Genomic DNA, 24907 nt, shown 5'->3' with positions numbered 1-24907 from the left:
GTGAATTTTAATGAACATCTCAATAAAAACATCGGAATACTAAATAGATATTCCTAAAATGGATGCTCCGATAATTAAAGGCTTTTCATTCTCAATAATTGATTCTCTATGAGTTCCACCATTAAAATCTTTCATATCCAAACCAAAACGCCATGGCCTTAAACAAAGACATGTAACCAAAACATGTCAAATTGGACAAACAACAAGAGTGAGATAAAGCTTGTAGAGGTTGCAAGCTGTAATTTGAGTGTTCAGTTTAAATTTGAGTACCTATGATGTTGGAACCCCAATTTGAACAACACAATTGCTCTTAGTTTTCAAAATTCTTTTTTAACTTTTTACATGTTTTATTGTTAATACGGAGTAATTGTTAGAGAGCATCATCTTTAGTCGCTTCTTGAGTTCTTGAAATCCTATTCATTCGGGCTGAAACTTATTTGAAATAAATTGAAACTAAGTTTAAAGGTAAAGAGGGCCTTAGTATTGCAATATAGTCCATTTTCTTAGTTTGGTGATCGACAATCTTTACATACTTGCATGTGTATCTCATTTGTGAAGTTACTTAATTAACCTACAAAAACCAAATCCAACATAATCTCATGAATAACCGTTATTTGCAGATATCAACTAACTTAAGTGGTAAAATCATGAGCTCGTAATTTGAATTCAAAACTCATCAGCATCATATTCGCACTTGTAACTCCCTTTACACTCCAAAAAAAAATTAACAACTTTTATTTGTGCCATTAGAAAGCTTCTCATTAACTGGATAAAACAACTAACAAGTGAGTAGCAAAACAAGTAAAGTTGTCCACTAAAAAACTACCATGACGCTATTGATGAGTTGAGTTAGAGTACCACCCTCTCATATGAAGTACATAATGTAAACTCTATAGAACAATGATATATAAAATCTTCTTATGTACGGAATACATATGTAACAAAATGTCAATAACAGTATTTACATTCTAATAATACGGAGTATGAAAGAGTGGTACTGAAACTCGTCTCCGTCAAGTAACAATATTTCATTTTCAAGAAGAAACGTGCTAAATAGTTGGAAAGGGATTTGTACATAAGGACAAAAAAGGGAAGCAACTAGATGAAAATTCAACTTAATTGGCTCACATGTGTCGTGTCGTGTCAGGTCGGGTCGTATCGTGCCAGTGAAATGAAAATGGCGGTCCAAGCACAATCCACAACCTATAGCAGGTGGTGACGTGCTTAGGCGTGGCCAAGTAAACTCTCCACTTTGGGCGTATCCAAACGTGTCGTGCCCAGGTGGGACGTGTCGTGCTTGGGCTATAGGCACGATCTTCTTTATCAAACTTTAGCCCAAACACGAGAAGACATGGCCAATGTTGGGTCGTGTCAATCTCGTCTCGTGCTAAAATGGGCCATGGGCCGCGCTGAAGCGTGCCAACCCACCGGCCCACGTATCCACTTGTTGGACCACTTCCATCTCTACTCAATTATATATACTCCTGGTGAGTTTTTTGGTTTAAACCGGGGTGTCCATCGTCGACAACAATTCATAATCCCCTCGCTGCGGGCGCTCTCACGAAGAAGTAAACGGCTGGTCAAAGAATTTGCTTCATTTCCATGGGCAGGGATCGAACCCCTGACCTCATGGTTAAGGAATGAGGTGAACAACCTGTGAGTTATGCATGGTTATTTCTTTGCATTTTCTTTTTAGTGTCTTAATCATTTCTTTACGTTCCCGTTTTACGTTTTAAGTATATGTATTGAAAAGTTTTTTCTTATATACATACATATTACTTTTCACTCGCATATAAATGAATAAAAAATTTCATTAAGACGGGCATATCCGTCTTAACTTTAAGACGGGTTAAATATCACACCTAAGATAAAAACAGAATACATTAAAATTTGCAAAAGACTTATCTCATCTATACAAATAAGATGTTATTTGACCCATATTATTTTTAAGACAGATATATCCGTCATAAATGAGATATAACGATAAAAGAAATCAACGTCGACCAGAAAGCAACAATTTTAATTTGTTTTGAGTGGAATACTACGTGTTGGGTTGTGATTTGAGTAAAGTCAAGTTATTAAAGAAATGCTTGTCTATTTCGTCGTGGAATCATTTAATTGGTTGCTTGAACATTTTCACGTCGACTGTTCTGTGTCATAATCACTGTACTATTACAATGTATGTGAATCTAACCAAACCAAATGTCACTTAACCACATGTGTGGGCCTACTTAACCCAATGTGAGTACTTATTTAACCTACATACTTTGTCAGTGCTTGTCTGTTTCTTGATGTGATATTTTACCTATATTTTTGTAACTTTGCTTATTTACTGACACGTATATCGAGGACGAGGAGGACATCGATGATAATAGCTCTAGATTTTTAGGAACGATGATGGAAAAGGCTGATCGATTATTATCTTTGTTTAAAATTCTGCTCACGAAGAATTAGTGTGATATATATTAGAAAGTAATTAAATGTGAGATCACTTAAAATGTTGTACCTAGATGCGACAATTAGTAATATAAGATGCCGTAATTAGGAGTTGATGGGAGGTGGCCTCGCGATAAAAAGAAGCGAGGCCGGTGTTTTAATTTTAGGAAGGGTATGCACTAGTGGAGTAATTGGGTAGTGCATGTAGTACTACAATAATTTTGAAAGGAAAAGGGAAAAGAGAAAGAGAAATGGATGGAAATAGAATGAATGAATTTGGAAGAGAAAGCCCAATATGGAAATTTAAAAAGAAAAAATGTAGAGGAAATGTTTTACATTGGGTTTAGGCCCAAATTGGAAAGATTAGAAGAAAGGAAAGGCCCGGCCCAATAGAAGAAAATGTGAGAGTTCAAGGCCCAAAGGAAAAACGCATCATGAAAAAACAAGATGCTCCTAGAGCTTAGTAGAATAGTAGTGCATGCCGACTGCCGAGTGTAAGGATTTAGAAAGCAAAGTAAATTTTACGATAAAACATGGTAAAACTATATTATAACAAAAGTATTTGAGGTCATTATGGAAAAGTGATGGTTGATGACAATTATCTTAGTAGTTATTTAGGTAAAATATAAGTTGGTTTTATAATAAAAAGTGGTGTAAAACGGTTTTATACAAAAACTATTGTAAAAAAGCATGGTAAGACATAAAGCCATACATGAGTAGATTGTAGGAAGGAGATCGAAACCAGCAGAGTGCATCGTACTACCTTCCATTCAGATAAATTCGTGAGAAGAATTTTGAAAAATACGTAGTTTGATCTAGAAGAACTCCCATCCATGCCAAACTAACGCGTGTATTACAAATAAGTAAGGAGAATTTAGAAAAGTGCGCGATTTGGTCTGGATGGGAAGGAGTAGTATATAGGAATACATTAGATGTGACTATGAAATTATGAATATATATATATTGAATTGAACAAGTGAATGAAGTCGGTTTCGAGAAACCGTAAGAAAGATGAGCAAGAAAATTACAAGAAATGATGAGGGTTAGGAGAAGGAGGTGGAATGATGAAATGATAAATGAAGAAGGTGAAGAAAGGAGGAGGTAAGTCAAATTATATACTAAGGGTCTAAGGGAGTACGGTTGGGAAGACAGCTGCTGCTAAATAGAGATGAGTGAGTATGATATCTATCTATCTGACTCGGATTAGCGTAAGATTAGGGCCCATCTTACTTGGGATACTTAACTTAGCTCTCCTTTCAACATCTACCCTTAGATCTTTTGCGGCGCATTTCCTTTTCCTTCCTCTCTGTCTACAGATTTCCTTTGCATTCTAGTTGCTCGGTCAAGAGTTTTATTGTGGGGGGATATAATTGATAATCGAATGCTATAATATAACCGCTAACCTAAAATCATCCCCGGTTAGGTGCAAACCACACCGTCGCAAGGTTAGACGATAATTGTTTGTGCGCAACAGAGTAATTTGTCAATTCTTGACCCATAGATAACACAAGTCATTTCATCGCATTTTGTCATCACTCATGCGTATCCCGGAAATCTTTCTAGGAGGCTACCTAGTCAAGATTATTTCCTAACAAACACGCTTAACTGTGGAGTTCTTATGCTTCTAGAAAAAAAATACACTTTGTTGATATAAATAGTATTTTCAATCCTTTTCAGCACTAGTAATTTAAGTTTATCAATGGAGTTCTTCAACGGGGTAATCTGAGTATTACACACCCCCATCTGGATAACGCAACGTGCTTGTTGTGCCTAACAACATAACCGCTAACTTAAAATCATCCCCGGTTAGGTGCAAACCACACCGTCGCAAGGTTGCTCTGATATCATGCATTTGTAGTCTCCCCTACCTAACATGGACGGGAGCAGTTACTCACGGTAGCTCGCTAGCCTCGTGGGTCTTCATTCCCAATGTCCAGCCCAACCCGGATAACCCCTCGTGGTTCGGTGCCAAGCACAAGTTAGTTAGACACGGACCAACCCTACCCCACCATTGCCACAAGTCGGTCAAGGGCATGGTTGCCCTCGACCCATGTCCAAGTTCAAGGCCTTCAGGTGAATCTAGCGCTAAATAAGTACAATGTTTTATTTTGAAGAAACATATCATTTATGCCCCTTGTTCAAAATGTATTTATTTAGACCAAACACGAGTCCTTGCGAAGGGCATGAGACCATAATCGTATGCACTTGAGAAAGTTATTATTTCAAGTTGGATCGGTTATGGTCATAACAATTTAAATTGAGGGTTAAATTTTGGATCCTCAGCTTATTTAGATATAAATCGGGTACAAATAGAATTCCGTGTCATTCAAATCAGATCATTTTTACCAGATTTAGGACCTTATACTAAAGGAAAATAGGTTGCCGGCTGTGTATATGTGGGTATTTGGCCATTAGTGATGGGCACCCATACACAATACCAACTCACCAAGTTTTTCCTCATTTACTTCAGTTTGGTACACCGAATCACAGGTCCCCTACTCCCCACCCAACACTCACCACAAACAATATTCTATAATCACAAATTAAATTTAAAACCTAGAAACTTACAAACAATCAAACAAATCAAAAAAGAATAAAACAAAAAAAGAATTGAACTAAGAGTTGAACTATCAAGTTCCTCGACTACTCCGACACTTAAGAGCACAACTTGTACAGCAACTCAAGAACTCAAGAAAAAAATAGCGTATGTCTTTTTTTATTCTCCTTTCAATAATCTGCATGCAATCTAGATTCTATTTTTTTTTCTTGTGGATGTTTGGTTCAAATGTACGCAAACTTACCCGTAATGTGTTTATTGATAAATTATGCGGAGTAACTAGTAGACCACAACATTGATCATTTGAATCAATGTGGGTTAAATGTACGCAACCTTACCCGTCGTGTGTTGATACAACATTGCATCCTCCACATAATTACTTCTTCTTAACTGAATATCAGTTTTAATAATGATTCGTAGTTGACTAGTTTTATTAATGATTTCCAGTTGACTGATGATTGCTTGATTTAGTTTTGTTTGACATTTTAGGCTGTTGGATTTAACAGCCGGAAATACAGTTGATCGATGAGAGTAATAATCAAAATCTGATTTGAGACCGTCTTAATCGATATTAAATAGGATTAGCAATTTTAAAAATAGAAGCTACCTCCAGCTCAAACTGTTTTATTGAATTTTTAAAGCTAGTATGTACCAGTCTTTTTGGTGTTGGTTACTGGTGCGAGTTAAGGCCCTCTTCTTTTGGACTTATTTTCAGTTGAGTTCAGGTGGTCAGGTCCTATAAGTTCAATTTTGTTCAGTTTTACTATTCAATTCGCTTCAATTCAGGTCCTACAAGTTACTCCCTCCGTCCCGGTTAAGTGTTGTCCTTTAGGGTGTATTTGGATAGTAAAAGTGGAGGGAAAGGGAGGGGAGGGAGAAGGAGGGAAGAGAAAGGGATGGAAGGGAAGGGGAGGGAAAATGGAGGAGGTTATTTTCCCTCCAAATCTTGCCTTTGTTGGAGAGGAAATAATTTGGCTTGGAGGGGGAAGTGGAGGGATTCATTTTCCCTCCTCTCAAAATTCCTCCACCTCCATTTTGCTAACCAAACAAAGGATTTATCATCCCTTCGTTTCCCTCCCATCTCTTTTCCTCCAAATCCTCCTATCCAAACAGACCCTTAGTTTTGGCACAAAGACCAATGAAAGAGTAATGAGCCAATTATTAAATGCCAAGTGGAACAAATTGAGTGTGAATGATCAAATTGATCATCAAGTTCATTCTTAAAATAGAAAGGACAACAATTGACTGTGACACCTCAAAATGAAAAAGGACAACAAATGACCGGGGCACACGGGGTAAGTTGAAATTCAGTTCAGAGAGTTTCAATTCAAAAGGACGGGGCCTTAAGGAAGCCATATCTTGATGTGGAAGGGGATGGATCTAGTTTGTTGGTCTAGTCGAATACTCTCGTCATATTGCCAGTTAGTTCTAGGATGGAACCAAACCAGGGCTTGTGTGTACCGTCTCCAAATAAATCGAATTAGCATAGATGCTATCTGGTTTAGATTACTAAGTTGAGATATGTCAACTTAATTTGATATTGGAGGCTTGTTTCAGGTGTACATTAAGGAGATGAATACATATGTAGTTGGACTACTAGCCCCCCTTGTGTTTACTTTTATTCTTCGCCATAAGCAAGGGAAAAAACGAGGGTTGCTAGTCGACGTAGGTGGAGAACCTGGCCATGCAATTCGAAACAGTCGATTTTCTTCGCCAGTAACAACAGCGTGGGAAGGAATTACGACACTTGCTGAGCTTTTTGCTTGGGCATGTGAAAAACACAGAGACAAACCCCTTCTTGGAACTAGAAAACTGATTGGCAAGGAGACGGAAGTAGCTGAAGATGGGAGGTCCTTTGAGAAACTTCACTTGGGAGAATATGAATGGCTTTCCTATGGCGAAACATTTGAAGCTGTTTGCAATTTCGCTTCTGGTTTATCACATCTTGGTCATTTGAAAAATGAACGCGCTGCCATATTTGCTGATACACGAGAAGAATGGTTCATTGCATTGCAGGTATTTAACCTGCTCTTTATTAGTGAACATAAGAATGAAAAAGGACGTGCAAGATTTACTGATATTGCAAGTGGTGTGGAGAAACTTAAGTTTAATGTGCTTTACCTTATTGCATTTCATGTATACGCTGTTTAAAGTGCGTTACCTTATTGCATTTCATTTTTTTTATAAATATTTTCACATAATTTCTTCAAAGTCTTGTTAGTGATACAGCAACAAGCTAACAACGAATTGTAGTCCGGAACTGTTTTAGAGTCATCTAACATGAATTATCGTTTGACAATGTGATAACCTACTATGCCATCAAACTTTCATCGTGATTCTTGTTACTGTATATTATCAGCTCTTAATGTTTCCTTGATTTTGATTTGAGGTTCTTTTTTTCTTGGCCAAGGCTTGTTTCAGGCGTAACATCACTGTCGTGACAATATATGCTTCTCTTGGGGAGGAGGCTGTGGCACACTCATTGAATGAGGTCCTCTCTTTCTCTCTCATTTTAGTCATATTACACCGCTCTCTATATTTGATGTAGTAGCTGCTTTACCTGCAGAGACAGGACTGATACGGAGTAAAATTTATTCTATTTAAATGTCACCTACTTCGGTATTTTTGAGTACAGACTTTGTTGCCCGCTTATTTCTGAAGAGAGTCTGAATGTGTTTCACAGACCGAAGTCACTACAGTAATCTGTGGGCAGAAAGAAATGAAAAAGCTCGCGGACATAAGTGGACAGCTTGATACAGTTAAACGTATTATATGTATGGATGATGAGTTCTTTTCTAATGTTTCATTGTCGGAACGAGGGTGGACCATTACTTCATTTGCTGATGTAGAGAAGCTTGGACGGGAAAACCCTAGTGATCCTGATTTACCACTATCAGCCGACATTGCAGTTATAATGTACACCAGTGGGAGTACGGGCCTGCCAAAAGTGAGTAAGCAATTAGAGCCAAATTTTTTGTGGGTTATGAACTATTATTTGTTTCTTTTACGCGTTTACTTACTTATTCATCGTCAAGGGGAAAATGATAGAAAAAACACTAAACTTACAATATCAAACTGCTAAATATAATCTTAGCGATTTCTAGCTATCAATAATATTCTCATTCATATAATTTTGTTTCTAGCTAAGGATACTCACACTAACTATGGACTTAAGTTTTTGCACGATGCTATCAGTGAACTGCTGAGAATTTGCAAAAATCCACGTTTCTTTCTGTCATAACAAAATAAACAGTAGCAGCGACGCTGCATTCTCTTCATTTTAATGTCATTGCGGTGTTGCCTTCCTCACTGACACACGCCTGGTATGGCTTATTTGCTCCTTTATATTCCATTGAGGCTATCATTGGCTGGATATATTTTGGGGGATCATCCTCCAGTAGTATATGAACCATTTCCACCCGTATATTACCAGTCTAGTCAATTTCTTTGTCCACCAACTCAGCAAATCTGTTACTGGCGATATGTGGACTGTTTTGCCTCACTTGATTGAGCTCCTCGGACAATAGTTTCGAAACCTAGCTCATGCACTAGATCTGATGGTGGCGGAGGAGTTGTTATATCAGTAATTGGCTCTGATTCATGTTGCTTGCTGTGCTCCTTCAGTGTAGAAACTGGTAGAACAGTGGCTGTATTAATTCTGATTTCACCAGTTGACGAATAGATTTATAGTAGTGGCTATTTTCACGTTCTTAGCTTTATTCCATTTGAGGTATTGGATTTCATGGCCAAGCTTGTGAAAGCATTTTCAGAAACATGGCACCAATTCAATATATTCATTATTCAACTCTTTGGAGTTATTGACCACAAAAATTGGTGTTGATATCCAAATAATCTGGAAGCTCTTTGTAGTACCTTTTGTCTCATGACGCTTGTACTTTTTGGTTGTCGATTTGTCAGTAGCATGTATCTTTTTTAGGGAACTTGGTTAACAATGAACGATTTTATTATCTCCCCCTTTATCTTATCACAAAAATTTATATGAGATGGTTTTACAAGACCAACCCATCACCCTAAAATAAGGAATACAAAAATATTTAGGTTGGTCTCATAATATAAGTCTGTCTCATAAAAGACTCGCTGCGGGATTTAGGGTGTGTGTGGATTGGAGGATTTGGAGGGAGAGGGAGGGAAGGGATTTGGAGGAATGAGAAATCCTTTGTTTGGTTAGCAAAATGGAGATGGGGGATTTGGAAGGGAGGGAAAATGGATCCCTCCAATTCCGTCCTCCAAGCCAAAATATTCCCCTCCAACAAAGGAAAGATTTGGAGGAAAAATGACCTCCTCCATTCTCCCGCCCCTTCCCTTCCCTCCTTCCCCCTCCCCTCCCTTTTCCCCCCTATTTTGCTACAAACAAGCCCTTAAGCTATTCCATTCCAGTATTTTGTTGGTTAAAATTATGGCAGCCAATGTAGGTCATTGATCCGCAACCCCAATTAATACAGGATAATGAACCCCATAAAGTGAAATAGGTATGAGAGATGGTTTAAGTATGGAAACACATGTGAACAATTATGGAGCTGGCAGCCTGGCAGTATCGAACTGATAATCTGTAACGACAAATAATACAGTATTTATGCAATTCTTGAAGATCTCTGAGTTTGAATGAAGTTAATCGCAGATAATTAATGAAACGCTGGGGGTGGAGAAACTACCATTTGTGGGGAGTTTTCAGTGTGAATCCTTTTTCCTTAATCAGAGCTTTCAGTCTCCTACTGAGTTCTGAGGCTTCTTTGTTTTCCTTGCTTTAAGTCTGAATCCGTATTGATTTATAAGGCCTCTTTTTTCCTTTTGCATTTGTTCTCTCATCAGTGTCTGTTCTCATGTTATTTTGGTCTCATTTTTCCTTTAGCCATTAAAGACTAGACTTGACGCAACTTACCCGAACTTGAAGATGATACGATCTGGAATGACGAGCTAAACCAGCCAGAAATGACCCGACCTGAATTGACTTGTATAGAAATGAGTGATAACCGCACAACCAAAAATGATTCGACCCAAGTGACCTGACTTGAACTTGATCCTAATGACCCGTTTGCCATATCTACTACAATCACAACCATTTTGCAGCTGAAGCATGAAAATTTTCGTTCCAGGTCTTTCTTTTCTGTTATTTATTATTAATATGTATGCTAAGCGCATCTAAATGTGTAGGGAGTGATGATGACACATGGTAATGTGCTTGCGACAGTTTCTGCTGTGATGACAATTGTTCCCGGGCTCGGTGCCAAGGATGTTTATTTAGCTTATCTACCTTTAGCTCACATTCTGGAACTAGCAGCTGAGGTGATTCAATGAATTCTTTTGGTCGGATTTCATGTCTTTAAACTGACATTTGCTTCATTGAATGATTATCACACGCCTAAGTGCCTAACTATCTTTATATTTGTTCCCTAGAACCTATTCCCTGCAATTGGCAGTAAAATAGGATATGGTTCCCCACTTACACTTACGGATACGTCAAACAAGATATTAAGAGGTACAAAGGGTGATGCGTCAGTATTGGCGCCAACACTGATGGCAGCTGTGCCAGCAATCCTGGACCGTGTCCGAGTTGGTGTACGCAAAAAGGTTAGTGAATCTGTTTGACAGTTTCTGCCATTACTTGTGTCTACAGATTTAATTTGTCAAAGGAGATTAATGTCTTTATAAACACATACACATTGTCCCCGAGAAACAAATGTTTGAATCTGAAAACTTGAACTTGGTATAACTTTTGAGGCATATTATCCTATATGTGAATTTGATAGGAATTTGTAGACAATAACTACAAAATTTGTTTGTGTAGGCTTTAGAGTGTAAAATATTACTGTATAAGACTAAAAAAAAATGTTGACAGCATGCAAAATTCTTAAGCTTTAGCTGTAATGTGTGTCTGTGTGATGTACTCATTGTCACGGACTCACGGTTTTAGAAATATTAGAATTGTGCCTAATATAGAATGGTGGATCTCACATTTCACATGTTTGAAAGAGGGGAGTGAAATAGAGGATTCAGAATTGATTGTTCACAAGCCATAGCTTTAAGCTGAGCCTGAGATGGGTTGGATGGGCGGGCGTATGTTTCTATATATGTTACATCTACACTACACATGTTGAATATGCTGGATCATTGTTGTGATGAGTTGGATGCAAAAGGTGGACTATCTAAAAGATTATTTGATTTAGGTTGATTTCCTCTTTACGTCTTTCGTATGAGTCTGATCCTCATTGTTGTGATTTAGGTTGATGCAAAGGGTGGACTATCTAAAAGATTATTTGATTTTGCATATAACCGCCGCTTATCTGCTATGAACGGTAGCTGGTTTGGTGCAAGAGGACCTGAGAAATTTTTATGGGATCTTCTAGTTTTTAGAAAAGTCAGAGCTGTGCTGGGAGGTCATATTCGTTTTATTCTATCAGGAGGTGCTCCTCTTTCTGGTGATACTCAAAGATTCATCAATATTTGTATTGGGTTAGTATTTCAGAGCGTCTCCATATTCTTTCATGTGTTTGCAACTGTTTCTGTCGCGTCTTACACGAGAGTGATGAGACCAACTCTATTTTCTACTGTAATTTTACTTGAATAATTTTAATGTTTTTCTGTTTCTGCAACTGTTTCTGTCACGTCTTGCATGACTACAGCCATAACATTTTCTGTTTCAGTAGCGTCTTGCATGACTATAGCCATAGCATCTTCTTCAGTTTGGAACTAACTGAGACAAAGTCTGGAAATGCTGTTTATATTGCATGGACTTCATTTTTTTAACCTAATTTATTTAACATCTGTACTTTCACAATCAGTGCTCCAATAGGCCAAGGTTACGGGCTCACTGAGACTTGTGCTGGTGGGACATTTACTGAGTATGATGATACATCTGTTGGTCGCGTTGGTCCACCACTTCCTTGCTCATTTATAAAGGTGAAGCTGAAAACTGTTTATTTTTGTAAATGTCTATATCTGGTATACCACGACTGTTATTTAACTCCGACGTCCAATGTTTCAGTTGGTTGATTGGTCGGAAGGAGGCTACCTTGTAAGTGATAAACCAATGCCAAGGGGGGAGATTGTTATAGGTGGTCCCAATGTTACACTTGGATATTTCAAAAACGAAGACAAAACCAATGAAGTGTACAAGGTATTTCTAGTTCTCTGTTAGCTATAGACCTATAGTGCGACAGCTGTAATGGTATACGCTGTCTTACTGATGTGTCAATCGCTGCTATTGAAGGTTGATGAGAACGGGATGAGGTGGTTCTACACAGGTGACATAGGGCAGTTTCATGGAGATGGCTGCCTTGAGATAATTGACCGTAAAAAGGACATTGTCAAACTTCAGCATGGAGAATACGTTTCATTGGGAAAGGTATGACTGTATTCATTACCTGGTAGGCTCGTACCCATACAAGTCTAATTCTTATGAATTTGATCCAAAACCTGAGGTCTCATTTATGATTTATCCCTGCAGGTTGAGGCAGCTCTTGTATCTAGCCCCTACGCCGACAATATTATGGTACATGCTGATCCTTTCCATAGTTACTGTGTTGCACTTGTGGTGGCTTCTGAGCATGCACTTCAAGAGTGGGCCGATAAACAAGGAATTAGTTTCAGTGATTTCCCAGACTTGTGCCAAAAAGAAGAAACAACAAAGGAGGTTCTTGGATCACTTATAAAGGTAATTTCTAACAGAATGTGTTTTTTTTTTCTACTGTTGAGGTAATTAATTGGCTACAGGTTGTTGTTTGCCTGTGTCGTAAATCCTGTGATGGCGGCAGTCTAGAGAAAAATAACTAGAAATGGCCAGAAAACGGCAAGTAGGAAGAACAAGAATACAGTAAAAAGTTAACTCGCTGTCGTTTAGTGGCTAGTTAATGTCATTGATTCTGTAATAGTTGGACTTAACCCAGTACCTCTAAATCTTTTATGGATAATGACATGGGAGACAATAAGGTTCCGAGGTTTTTTTTTTTTTTTTTTTTTTTTGGAAAACAAAATAAGGTTCAGGGTTATAGGAATGATGGTAATGCTAAAATGCTAATTATGAGTAAATCTTGATCCTAAAGAATTGATGTCGATATGTAGGAGGGTAAGAAGGCACGACTAGAAAAGTTTGAGATCCCAGCAAGAATGAAATTGTTGTGGGAACCCTGGACTCCAGAATCAGGCCTGGTAACCGCAGCTCTGAAGCTGAAGCGGGAGGTTATTAAGAAGACGTTCTCCAACGAGCTTACCATGTTATACTCTTGAATCTAAATTTTGCTTTGTACAATATATTTTGTGATAATATAGTTTGTGACCTTTTAATCTTTAAAAACAGTTTTACATGCTCCATTTCTGTAACATAGAAACTTAGGCTTTGTTCTTTCTGGCTTAATTTCAGCTTCATTCAGCTAAACTCTATTCAGATTAACTTTTACTTCAGCTCACCTCAGCTACATTACAAAGTGAGGTGTCTGTAGACGACATATGGTGCTCCTCTCGCGAAGGCTATCCGTTTGTGGGTAAAACCGTCGATTAGTCGAACATGATCATGTATGTACACACATAGATTGTTTGAGACAAATGGGAGTAGTGCTAGTTCATGTGGGTATACCATACCTTTGACTAGTAGGAATGGACAAGACATAGAGGGATGAGACTTTAGTAAATTGGAAAAGGATATGAAAACTTTGATGCAAAGTTGTGAACGTGGGTAAGTTGCAAAACAGTCGACCAAAATACCTTTATACCATAGACCCTAGTGACCCCCCACTCCATCCCTTTATCTCCTTGCTTACTATACTTTTTGGTTACTTCTGCTTCTCTTTTCTTCCTGTCATTTCTCTCAAAGTCTTCATACATTCCCCCTTCTAAATACTTAATGACAAACGGTAGAAGCACGTTCATAATAGCGGATAACGTTTGCAGAATATGATTTAATAGATTTTAGTAGCTGGTTTGACTATTAAACTAAATTATAGCAGAAGTAAGAAATGACGTTTGATAGTTAGCAGATTAATTAAAATGTTTTCATGTATAAATTGAACATGATACAATATGTTGCTATTAGCAACATATTCAAAAGTAGTAGATTTCGACCAATATGCTATCAGAATACGGTTAGCAGATTTCAGTAGTAGGTTTGACTATCAAACAAATCAGCAGAATTAGAAAATGGTGTTTGGTAATTAGCAGATTTTAAAATAATTAGAATGGTTTCACGAATAAAGTGAATATGCTAATGCAATATGCTGCTATTTGAAAAAAAAAACAGTAGATTTCGACCAATATGCCATCAGAATAAGTCGTTTACCAAACACATGAAAGTAGTAGATTGTTTGGTCAAACTACTAATTAGGTCGGAATCTACTAATTTCGCTCAATATGCTGTTTACCAAATAGGGCCTAAATGGTTAATCTATTAATCTACTATTTAGGTCGGAATCTTCTAATTTCACCCATTATGATATGATGTTTACCAAACATGATCTTAATCTACCGTATTAGATGGTCCGTAATTTCGAATCTTTTGAGTTATTGATGAAATGGTATTGTACTATTGTGGTAGGCCTCGAAGAATCAACCTTTATTGTATGTATTCTTTCCAATGGAGCTACTTTATCATTAGTTACATTGGAAGAATGTCTATCTAAATGCAAATTTTCACATATGCAATGTTTGTTCATCTTCACATGATAACCTCAAATTTGAATTATCCGTCAATAATCTCAATTTCAATGTAATAATGTTAATTTTCCATTTGACATTTTTTACTTTTAAACTTATTTTGTTCTTAGATATTCAAAATATAAATTGTTCAAAAGTGGGTATAGAAATCTCTCACTGTAGTCTCCAAAATGACTTAAACAACTTATAAATTTCAAGATTATAGTTAGTAATACAATCCAATGTTTAAAAAAAAAAAAAAGAATTGTTGAATATTTTATCTTTTTGTGCTTATTTTGATGATTTGTTACTTGTGTTACTCTGACACTTTACCTTGTTCGCATGTCTTTCATTCCACACTTAAAGTGTTCAACAGAACACGACATATTTACACTTCATTTTTCCAGGAGACTCGGGTTCAAGCCTCCTCGAAAGCAAATCTTGTGGAGTATTTTTGGCGGCTGCGGAAAATAAATGTATGCAACATTCTAACACGGTGTCGTCTTCAATTCTTACAGCCGAATTAAAGTAAACCTAACCTAAGAGGCTCATTTTGGGAAGATGCCCAATAAAGTTTGGATTATTTTTAGATTATTAAAAGGTGAGACTATTTTAAGAAGACCGAAGAAAGGTCGGATTATTCTTGTGAATTTATCCTAAATAAATTTGGTGTTGTATTGTTTTGTAAGGTGAGATAGGAAGTTAGGTTGCATAAATGGGAAATGCCACATAACTTATATTAGATCCCTTATATTATCAAAGATGAAAGATTAGATGAATAATCACATCAATGCCAAACGCACGTACAGACTACAGACCCACTTGATTTGGAACACATCTCTGTTACAACTCCCTCTTTTAAAAAACTTAAAGCAAGAATGACAAAATTTAATCAATCCCATTTGCATCCTAATTCAGACACTTAAACCTTACCAGATCCTCAATAATCCAACATTGACAACCTTTCTTAATCTTGATGTTATGAACGAAACAAAGGAAAACGTACACCGGTAATCGTCCTAATCGAACAATCTAAACCTCGCATTGTGACATACTTTTTCGCGATGCAGACATGTTTAGGCCGGGACTGACTGCCCAATGTGCCCCATGTTATCAGAAATTAATAATAATGCAAAAGTACATAGACATTATTAGAAGCAAAATCTTTACATATAACAAAGTATTAGGTAAAATGTGGACATATATATATATAAAAGGGTTTTTCTAACGTGTGCCCAAAGAGCACATGTTAAAATGCTAATTGGAGGAGGTTTTGCAAGAATAATTTTCTAAGTATGGTAATTTTTAATTCATATCTCAATTTATCATGAGATATTATTACAAAAGTTTCTCTATTTAACATCTTAACATGTATCATTTGCGCACATATTAGAAAAACTCATATATAATATATGGGTTTTTCTAACATGTGTCCTTAGGGCACACATTAATAACCCATATATGGTACTATTTACAACATATTCAAATGAGATATTCAAATATCTTCTCATTTTTACCATATTTAATGAGAATATATTGTAAATATTACCATATATGAATTATTAATGTGTGCCCTTAGGACACGCGTTAGAAAAACCCTATATAAATAAAGTTGAAATAATAATAAAACTATAAAAGAGAAAGGTAGGCAGAGACCATATAAAGCCAACTGGTCCATAATGCTCCTTCTATACTACTCTTACAAAAACTAAGTTAAAATTCTGAAGCAAGATGAGGTACTACTGCAATGAGCATCCTAAGCAAGAGGTGGTAGGAGTGTGTCCACTTTGCTTAAGCCACCGTCTCCGCCTCGTATTAGCCGATAATACCCGTCGTTCCTCTAAATTCCGACTCTTTGCTTTCCCTACCTCCTTTTCCTACCGACGGTCTCGTCACCTTCTCTCGAATTCTACTTCTACTTCTACTTCCACCCTTCCTGGTTCAGGTATTATTTACATTTCCTTAATTAATCATTATGTAACTGCTTCACCTTATTTTATGTCTTTTTTTTATGTTTTTGGATTTTCCTTAACCACCTTATACCAATTATTAATTGTACTAGTTAGCATAACATTGGCATACTATACTCCCTCCTGATTAACTAGTTGTTTACGTTTTTCTTCTTTTATCAGGAGTATTTTAATTAAACGTAAACTAAACCAAAGAGAGTAATAATTGAGAAAAAGGATTGTACATCAGATATATACTACCTCACATTTAATAGTTTCTGAGTTTTTGTGTATTTTTTTTTTTTTTTGAGTTCTATTGAATATATAAATTACATTCTAGTTTTATGACGTCAAAAATCAATTTTTTGAGCTTATATATAATTTTTTTGAGTTATAATGTAACTTTTTGAGATTAATATTTAACTGAATGAATTCAAAAACTTTATAATAAAACTCAATATTTTTAAATTAACACTCAAAAACTTTATCTTAATACTCAAAAACTATACCATCTGATGCAGTACATCAGATGTATAATTCACTTGCTGGTAATAATTTCATGTAATTGTTGTTTCCTTGTTTTTAACTCAACTAATGTTACAGTGATGATGATCCCACAGTCCCACATGGTTCTAACTTCTAATTATAGTAGCTAAAACTTAACTTGTTCGTCGAGTATTTTTTACTCTTTCCTCTTCAAAGTCTTCATAATTACGTTAATAATTTTCATATTTTGTAAAACTTTGACGATCTATATGTAAGAAAAAATATTTACATTTATTTGTCGAAAATTAAAATTATGGTGTAAGTATCGTTTGAGAATCATTGTAAAAGGGAGTAAAAGGGAGCGAGTACTCGTAGTCGTTGTTACTGTAAAGGAAGCTTCTATATCATTTACGAGATACTAGAAGCTTCCTTTACAGTTACATACAGTTTGATGTTTGGTCCGAGAGGCTAGTCTTCTGTCGGAATAATCAAATAATGTAATACTTGGACCGTTTTATTGCTTTTAATGGATGCAAAAATTAAAGGTTTTGAGGAGTAATTAACAAAGAAGAGTTGGTTGTATGTTTGTGTCATATAGATGATTCATACATTTCGATTAAATTTGGGGACAACGGCGAGCCATCATGGGACAAGAGTGGGAGCAAAGTGTCTACGCTATCACAACAACAACAACGACAACGACAACAACAACAAAATGGTTGCAACGCTAAAGTCAATAAGACTACGAATGAGAAGATCATTAACAGCAAAAGTGTAGTGGAACATGTCAAGCCACGGCCTGTGTCTCTGAGGTTGCGCAACCGTATTGCGCAGCTTTTACAGGTTATAAGATGGAACAGGCCTGGTAACAGTCAGGTACAGACTGTTAAGATGAGGAATCGCAGAGCTCGGGTACGCACTCTCAACATCAACACCATCGATTGACAACTACTCATCTGATCACCTCCTATCCTATGATCTGTGTTCTTGGTAAACAAATTATTGAGACGGAAAAAATTTGTGATTCAGAACATATTGCGCATTACGTATAAAGAGATGATTACATATTTACATGTATATTTGTTTGTTTTATCCAAGTTTAGAGTGTTGAAATACAATACTTTGTCTTATCAACATTAATTAATTAGTGCTATATATAGATATGTTTTTAAAACCGCGCTTCACATTTAAGACGGTCTTAAGAAATGAGTACTAAGTGTAGGCTCTGTTCTTTTGAACTAAATTTCAGCTCATTTTAGTTCGTTTCAGCTCTCTTCAATTCAGTTCAACTTTCTTTTCACAAATTAAGTGTTGTTTGGTTGATCAAGGAACTTAATTTTCCTAGGAAAATGCAATTCATGGGAATTAAGTTCCCTCATCCAATTCAGGTGAATTTCGGAAAAGTGTTTGGTTGCTCATGTAGGAATTAAATTCCACATGAACTTCCAATGACTGAAGGGGAGTAGGTAAGACTTCCCACACATCACGGCGTTGGAAGTTCCTGGGAAGTTCTAATTCCTACATTTTGTAAAATTTATGACAACCAAACAACCCATGTTTTTCAAATTCATAGGATTTTCCAATGCCTATGTTTTCTAAGTGGCAACCAAACGACCCCTTAATTCTTACTTTAGTTCAGCTCTAATAAGTTCGGTTAAGACAGTTTCAGTCCAAAAAAACAGGGCATAACCAAGTTGATGTTACGACGACAGAATGTTGGGGTAGAACAAGCATAATATTGGACTGATTTAATATCGAATGGGGGACCGGAGGTTCTCGTAGTTATGGGAGAAAGAGTTTGTGTACAAAGACGGGATAACAATTAGCAAGAAAATGACAAGACAAGTTTCCTTGTTTCTTTCACACCATCTCTTTAGCACATGCTATTACAATTTCACAATTACTCTTCAAACCTATCTTCCTTTACAACTCGATTTGAATTCTCGGGTTGCGCAGGTTGGGATAGGTCCAATCGATTCTATATCAGGGTACCTACAGGCTGCAGCTGCTAGATTTGGTGCACACTTGATAAACCCACAAGAATATATGATAGCTAGTTTTGTCAACTATGCACGTATATCAGGTCAACCACCCTTTTTATCTGGGTCGACTGGGTGACGTGATTGAAATTTGTAATTTTACTAAACGAAACTTGTTAAACAACCCAAAGGGAAAAGGGGAGTTCACTTTGCATAAGGTACCCACGTTCTTAAGTCAACATTTTGTTCATTTAAGACACAAGAAAGTAGATAACACACAGGATAAGGTGAGACTGAAAGAGAGGGAAGCGTAAAGCGTAGAGGCCTATACATCCACTCATTGTTTCTGCGACATAGACATTGTCTAGCTAGTACCTAGACATTGAAGTATCGATAAGCAGTGGCGGAGCTCGGATTCTCAGTGAGGAGGGCGAAAAATCTCAGCGGAGGCGAACTGGCAATGCCCGTAAAGTAAACCTTAAAAAAAATTGATAATTTTAACTAGATATTCAAAATTTTCAAAGTCCAGTAGGAACGAGCGCCCCTGTTAACCCCCCTAAATCCGCCACTGTCGATAAGCCTAATATTTTCATATACCTTTGTAGAATCACTCCTTCAAAATCAACCGTTACAATTTACAACACTTTTATGACAAATTTTATACACACCTTGACATCAAAAAATAAATTGAGAGAGACATATCTCACTCTTTAGTACCCTTTTATATGTTTTCCGTGACCTTTTAATGTTTATTCGTGTCCTCGGTTAGTCATGATTTGTAGTTTTACCACCGGTATATTGTATTACTCCGTATGGCTTACCCGGAATCCACAGAATAATCGGGGTAAATTTGGTATTGCGATAACTGAAATACAAAATAAGGAAACAATTATATTTTATTAATAAATATCAAAAAGTATGTGTACAATCTCTAATGTATCCTCTGATTCTAATATGCCGTAAGGGGTACGTGTACGGGGTACACGTGAGGGGTGCGCGTGTAGACAACTTTAATTGCTCTACGCGCGATGTAAATTTGATTTCTTGAGAAGGTCGCGTGCTTGTTGACTGCTTGCAATGATTTTGATAGTGAGGATTTGTAGGAATTTTGTACCTTGTTCTCTCTAGCTCCTTTGCAATTATGAATTTTCCAACCCTTTGAATGAATGAGAAGAGCTCTATTTATAGAGTTTCAAATCTCCTTATTGGACTTTGATGGTCACAGGCCCATTTGTGGGTTTATTAGCTCCCTTGGCCCAAGTTTGATTCTTTCTGGGTTTAGTGATCCGAATAACTCCTTTTGTAATCCGAATCGACCCACATTTCATTTAATTGGGACAAATTAATTAAATTAAGTTAAAAATTTGGTATTAACTCAAAATAATTAATTTATTTTATTTATTCGGCACATTAATAAATTTTCCGTGCCTACAATAGACATTGTCTAGCTAGTACCTACACATTGAAGTATCGATAAGCAGTGGCGGAGCTCGGATTCTCCGTTAGGAGGGCGAAAAATCTTAGCGGGGGCGAACTGGCAATGCTCATAAAGTAAACCTAAAAAAAATCGATAATTTTAACTAGATATTCGAAATTTTCAAAGTCCAGCAGGAACGAGCGCCCCTGTTAACCCCCTAAATCCGCCACTGTCGATAAGCCTAATATTTTCATACACCTTTGTAGAATCACTCCTTCAAAATCAACCGTTACAATTTACAACACTTTTATGACAAATGTTATACGCACCTTGACATCAAAAAAAAAATTGAGAGAGACGATATCTCACTCTTTAGTACCCTTTTATATATTTTCCGTGGCCTTTTAATATTTATTCGTGTCCTCGGATGACTTTTATTTTTGTTTCGTACATATTCTCATAAACGTATCCTTTTTATGTTTAGTCATGATTCGTAGTTTTACCACCGGTATATTGTATTACTCCGTATGGCTTCCACGGAATAATCGGGGTAAATTTTAATCGAGTGATAATTATTAGGGGAGTTAATTTCTTAGGTAATGAGTTCTTTGATAATAGGTTTGGCATATAAGAATAATGATTACTGAGGAGAAGTTTTGCTTCCATAATCATTACGGGGGAGGTGGGTTATGTATTACCCTTTTATGAGGGTAATAGATTCGGGAGGCGAATAATTACCTCTTTTACCCTCAATTCAAGTAAGCCCGTAAAATAGATGTTACCTTTGGATTAGATTGGAGGGAGTATATATTTATGCACAAAACACTCCCTCCAATCTAATCCAAAGTACTCATCATGTTTTAAAGTCAACCTTGTAAAATACTCCCTCCAATCTAATCCAAAGTACAAGTACTCATCATGTTTTAAAGTCAACCTTGTAAAATTTTGACATCGATTATATTTAATCTAAATTTTAAAATTTATATGTAAAATTGACATATTCGCGTTTGTTATTGTTCCGGGTGTAATTCCAGATCAAGTATAGTTACCACCCTTGGCTTGTTGAATGATGTCTTGAGTTGGATTCTCCTTTGGTCTCAATCGTTCCTCACGGCCTCTCCTGCAACAATGAACGAACTGAGGGCTTGGCTTTGTGCCAAGCGTACTCACTCCGACGCTCAAGTCAGTAAACTTAAGAGATAAGTTGTTACTTGGCTGAATGTGTATTGTAGAGAGATGAGGAAGATATTAGCAGATGAATAGTGTATTTAGGTTTAGTTGTGAATTAGTTGGGATCCTTTCCTCAATGAAGGTTGAGGAGTATTTATAGGCTTTCACCTTTTGTCACGTAGTGGCCAAGTGGCCAAGTGGCTAGCAGGTGGAAAAACTGATTTACCCCTCGGCCGAGGGGCCGATGGCTGGCCGGCGGATCTTGTTGACTCGCCGCCGAGGGGTCTTGGATATGAGTACGCGGATATGTGTCCCGGCTGGCAGGTTACCATGCCGAGACCAGTGGACGGGCGATGGGCTGCATCGGCTAGATTGTCCAAGTCGTTGACTTGTTGTGGATATCTTTGACCTTGCTCAACCATGTTGACTTGGTCGTTGATGTGCGAAATATGCCCCATCAATTTGCCCCAGCGTAGTCTATGCCGTGGTATGGGCTCCGATGTATGTTTGAGCGTATATTCTGCGCAAGTAATTTGTAAAAAATTTCCTGCATCGGCTTCTTCTGCGGCGGCTTCTTTTACCTCGGCCTGGTCTTTCTTAGGCCGTACCATATCCCCCCTCCACATGGATGCGTAAAGGGCATCCGATGTGGAAAAGAAAGTGACGCTGGCCGAGACCAGGGTTGAGAGTGCCGGTTGTTTTTGATTGCCCCCGGCCGGCGCTTTTTAGCTTGGTTGATTAGGTGGCCGGCGGAGAGCAGATGCTTGGGAATTTGTTTGCGGAAGGTGAGTAGGCAATGAGATATGAATAGGCGTGTTGAAGACGCTTGGTCACTGTTGCATTGATTGACGTCTAACTGTTGCAACGATTGACATCCCGTGGTTGCATGTCCGACACGTGTCTGCACGCTGATTGGTTGACGCTTCATGGGCTGTTCTCTGATTGGTCCTTCTTCATGGGCTTTTCCCTATAAATAGGGCAGTTATCCCGTGAAATTGGTCACCAATTTCATTCTCCAAAATTTTTCCTCTAAACTTTCGGTTTCTTTGTCTTCTAATTTTCTCAGTTGTCATTCCGGCGAGTGTTTTTCTTCAAGGTAAACAAACAAACTTCTTCTCTTTATTTTGTTGAATCAATTATTGTTATTATGTCTTCTGCTGACGCCGGGACTAGCACTTCTGTGCCGGAGGGTTCTCCGTTGCGTCTTGATGGGGAGGAGATACTAGACGCCATTCCGATAAGGTTTGGGGGTCCTAGGTCTCCTTCTCCCGTAGTCGATCCACCACCTGCGGGGGACGGGAGGATGAGGGTGACGATGCTTTGATGAGGATGAGGGGACCCCTCGATGGTGGGAGGTCGTCTGTCCCCGGATCATGGCGAGCCCCCGCACGATTGGTCTTGAACGTGGTTGGTCTCATAAGTTCGCCGATTGTTCCGGCGAGACATTTTTCGGAGGCCATTTCTCATTTGGTGAGGGGTATAAGATCGTTATTCCTAAGAAGGGTCGGCGAGTGTCTGTTGCCCTCCACCGGGTCACACCGGCGTGTACATCGTGCATCCGGAGTATGGGCTGCGGTTTCCTCTGAATAAATACGTCGTGGCCATTATCAGTGCTATGAACGTCGCGGTGGCCCAACTACATCCGCTGGCCGTGAGGACGATAGTTGGCTTTGTCTGGCTTTGTCTCTTTAGGGGGGAGATCCCGACAGTCAACTTATTCCGCCGACTTCACAGCCTTCGGCCGTCAATTTCCGGTAAAGTGGGGTGGTACAGCGTACAGATGGAGCCAGGCTATGTCTCCGTGAACAAGCTTACTTCTTGCAAAGACGCAACGGCGGTGGGTGTATGTCCAAGTGCCGGGAGGATTACCCTTTGCCTCGGTCTTTCCGAGCCCTGTTCACTTTTGGTGTGAGAGCGGGAAGAGTACGATAAATGTATCTCCGGGTAAGGCTAAGATGGATGCTTCGATGGTCCTTCTTGCGAGGATGAGAAGCGGGCGTGCAATTGTTTGACGCCGAGAAGGGATGGGATGCCCCCGACTCGGATTATTCTTCGGATGAGCCGCTTGGTCACGTCGGCCTCATCCGGCCCTCGCCCGGGTGAGTGGGGTCGGTGTGAGGCCCATCTTAGCTCGTTATGTTCCTGTTTCTAGAGCTATGTTTCATTTATTTCATGTAATTCTTTGTTTGATTTCTTGCAGACCGGTCTGGCCAGAATCTGTCCGAGAGTACCTTAAAGAGGATAGGCCTTGATAAGGACGGGAAGGTCGTTCAAAGAAAGATCCTACGGTGAAAAAAGTGATCGTAGACCGCTCCTAACGACCTTATGGAGAAGCAAATGAAGTCGTTGGATCGTCGGCGGCCCAAACACGGGTTCTCGGAGGCGTGCGAAGAGAACAAAGAAAGGAGCGTCCGGCGGCGGCGGCATCGGTGTCCACTCCCTCCTCGACCCCGGTGGTGCGGAAGGATCATGTGGAGATTATCGACATCACCGACAAGGTGGTGACCGTTGCTAAGGTCCTTCTTCCCCAAAGAAGAGAAAGGAGCCACCACCGCTTCCACCGTTCTTGGGGAGAAGCCTCCGCCCTCCATTTAAGAGGGTCCAAACTGGTACGGATCTAACTTGCGGTTCGGATTTAGCCGGTTCGTTGGACATCCCTGATGACCGGCTTTCTGATGTGTCAATGCAGGGTGATATGGATGCTCTGTGTAAATTTTTTGTAGATCCTCCCTCGGCGACCACCGTTCTTGTTGAACGGCAATCGAAAGCGACTGAGAAGGCTATTGGGAGGGCGGGTCTTTAAATGTCATCGTTGACTCCTCGGCTCGGAAGATTTCTGCCTCCGAGCTTGTGGCGAGGGTGCGAAACTCGTATAAGAAGGCGGGAGGTGGACCCAACAGCCGGCTCCTATATCACGGAGCGAGAGAAAAACTATGGCCCAGCCGCGCCACCGCTCGCAAAGCTTAAACGGATCTCTCTCGCGCAAAGGGGGAAGCCGCGAAGGCTAAATTGGATCTCTCTTACGCCACGGCGCGTGGAGGAAGTTGAGAAGCTGCTAGGGGCCGAGAAGGCCAAAGTTGAGGAAGCTGATGCCGCCACCGCCAAGATGATGGAGGAGCGGAACAGGTATAAGGATGCTTACGACGCCGCGGTTGCCAAGAGGGATCAGTAGAAGGATCAGTTCGACAACCAGGCGGAGGCGCTCAGGGACGCGCAGGCTGCCGTTGCCCAAAAGGAGAAGGATATCGAAATGCTTCAAGATGATCTCCTC

General features: G+C 38.7%; 1 protein-coding gene across 2 annotated transcripts; it reads left to right on the top strand.

Moving 5' to 3' along the window:
• The first annotated feature begins 4855 nt into the window (after window positions 1–4855).
• On the top strand, window positions 4856–13321 carry LOC141586366 (long chain acyl-CoA synthetase 9, chloroplastic). 2 transcript variants are annotated; one of them, XM_074407566.1, is made up of 12 exons: window positions 4856–5140; window positions 6551–7009; window positions 7404–7484; window positions 7677–7940; window positions 10166–10297; window positions 10409–10582; window positions 11235–11464; window positions 11794–11911; window positions 11997–12128; window positions 12222–12356; window positions 12459–12665; window positions 13073–13321. In XM_074407566.1, exons 2-12 carry the CDS (start codon window positions 6566–6568, stop codon window positions 13235–13237), a joined length of 2082 nt encoding a protein of 693 aa, XP_074263667.1. In that variant the 5' UTR covers window positions 4856–5140; window positions 6551–6565; the 3' UTR covers window positions 13238–13321. The 2 variants fall into 2 exon arrangements, with proteins under 2 accessions (XP_074263667.1, XP_074263669.1); XM_074407568.1 differs by lacking the exon at window positions 4856–5140 and adding an exon at window positions 5421–5811 and having other exon boundaries at window positions 6207–7009.
• The last annotated feature ends 11586 nt before the right edge of the window (window positions 13322–24907 follow it).

This window comes from Silene latifolia, chromosome 6 (genome assembly GCF_048544455.1).
Source record: "Silene latifolia isolate original U9 population chromosome 6, ASM4854445v1, whole genome shotgun sequence".
NCBI classification, from domain to species: Eukaryota; Viridiplantae; Streptophyta; class Magnoliopsida; order Caryophyllales; family Caryophyllaceae; genus Silene; species Silene latifolia.
Note: the sequence above shows the minus strand (reverse complement) of the source record. Positions and strands in the feature narration are given on the sequence as shown.

Bases quoted from the DNA above. Each gene is read 5' to 3' on its own strand.
- LOC141586366 (XM_074407566.1), top strand. From the start codon at position 6,566: ATGAATACATATGTAGTTGGACTACTAGCCCCCCTTGTGTTTACTTTT. The intron at 11,912-11,996 runs GTGAAGCTGAAA...CCAATGTTTCAG, and splicing joins TTCCTTGCTCATTTATAAAG to TTGGTTGATTGGTCGGAAGG. The intron at 12,357-12,458 runs GTATGACTGTAT...TTATCCCTGCAG, and splicing joins AATACGTTTCATTGGGAAAG to GTTGAGGCAGCTCTTGTATC.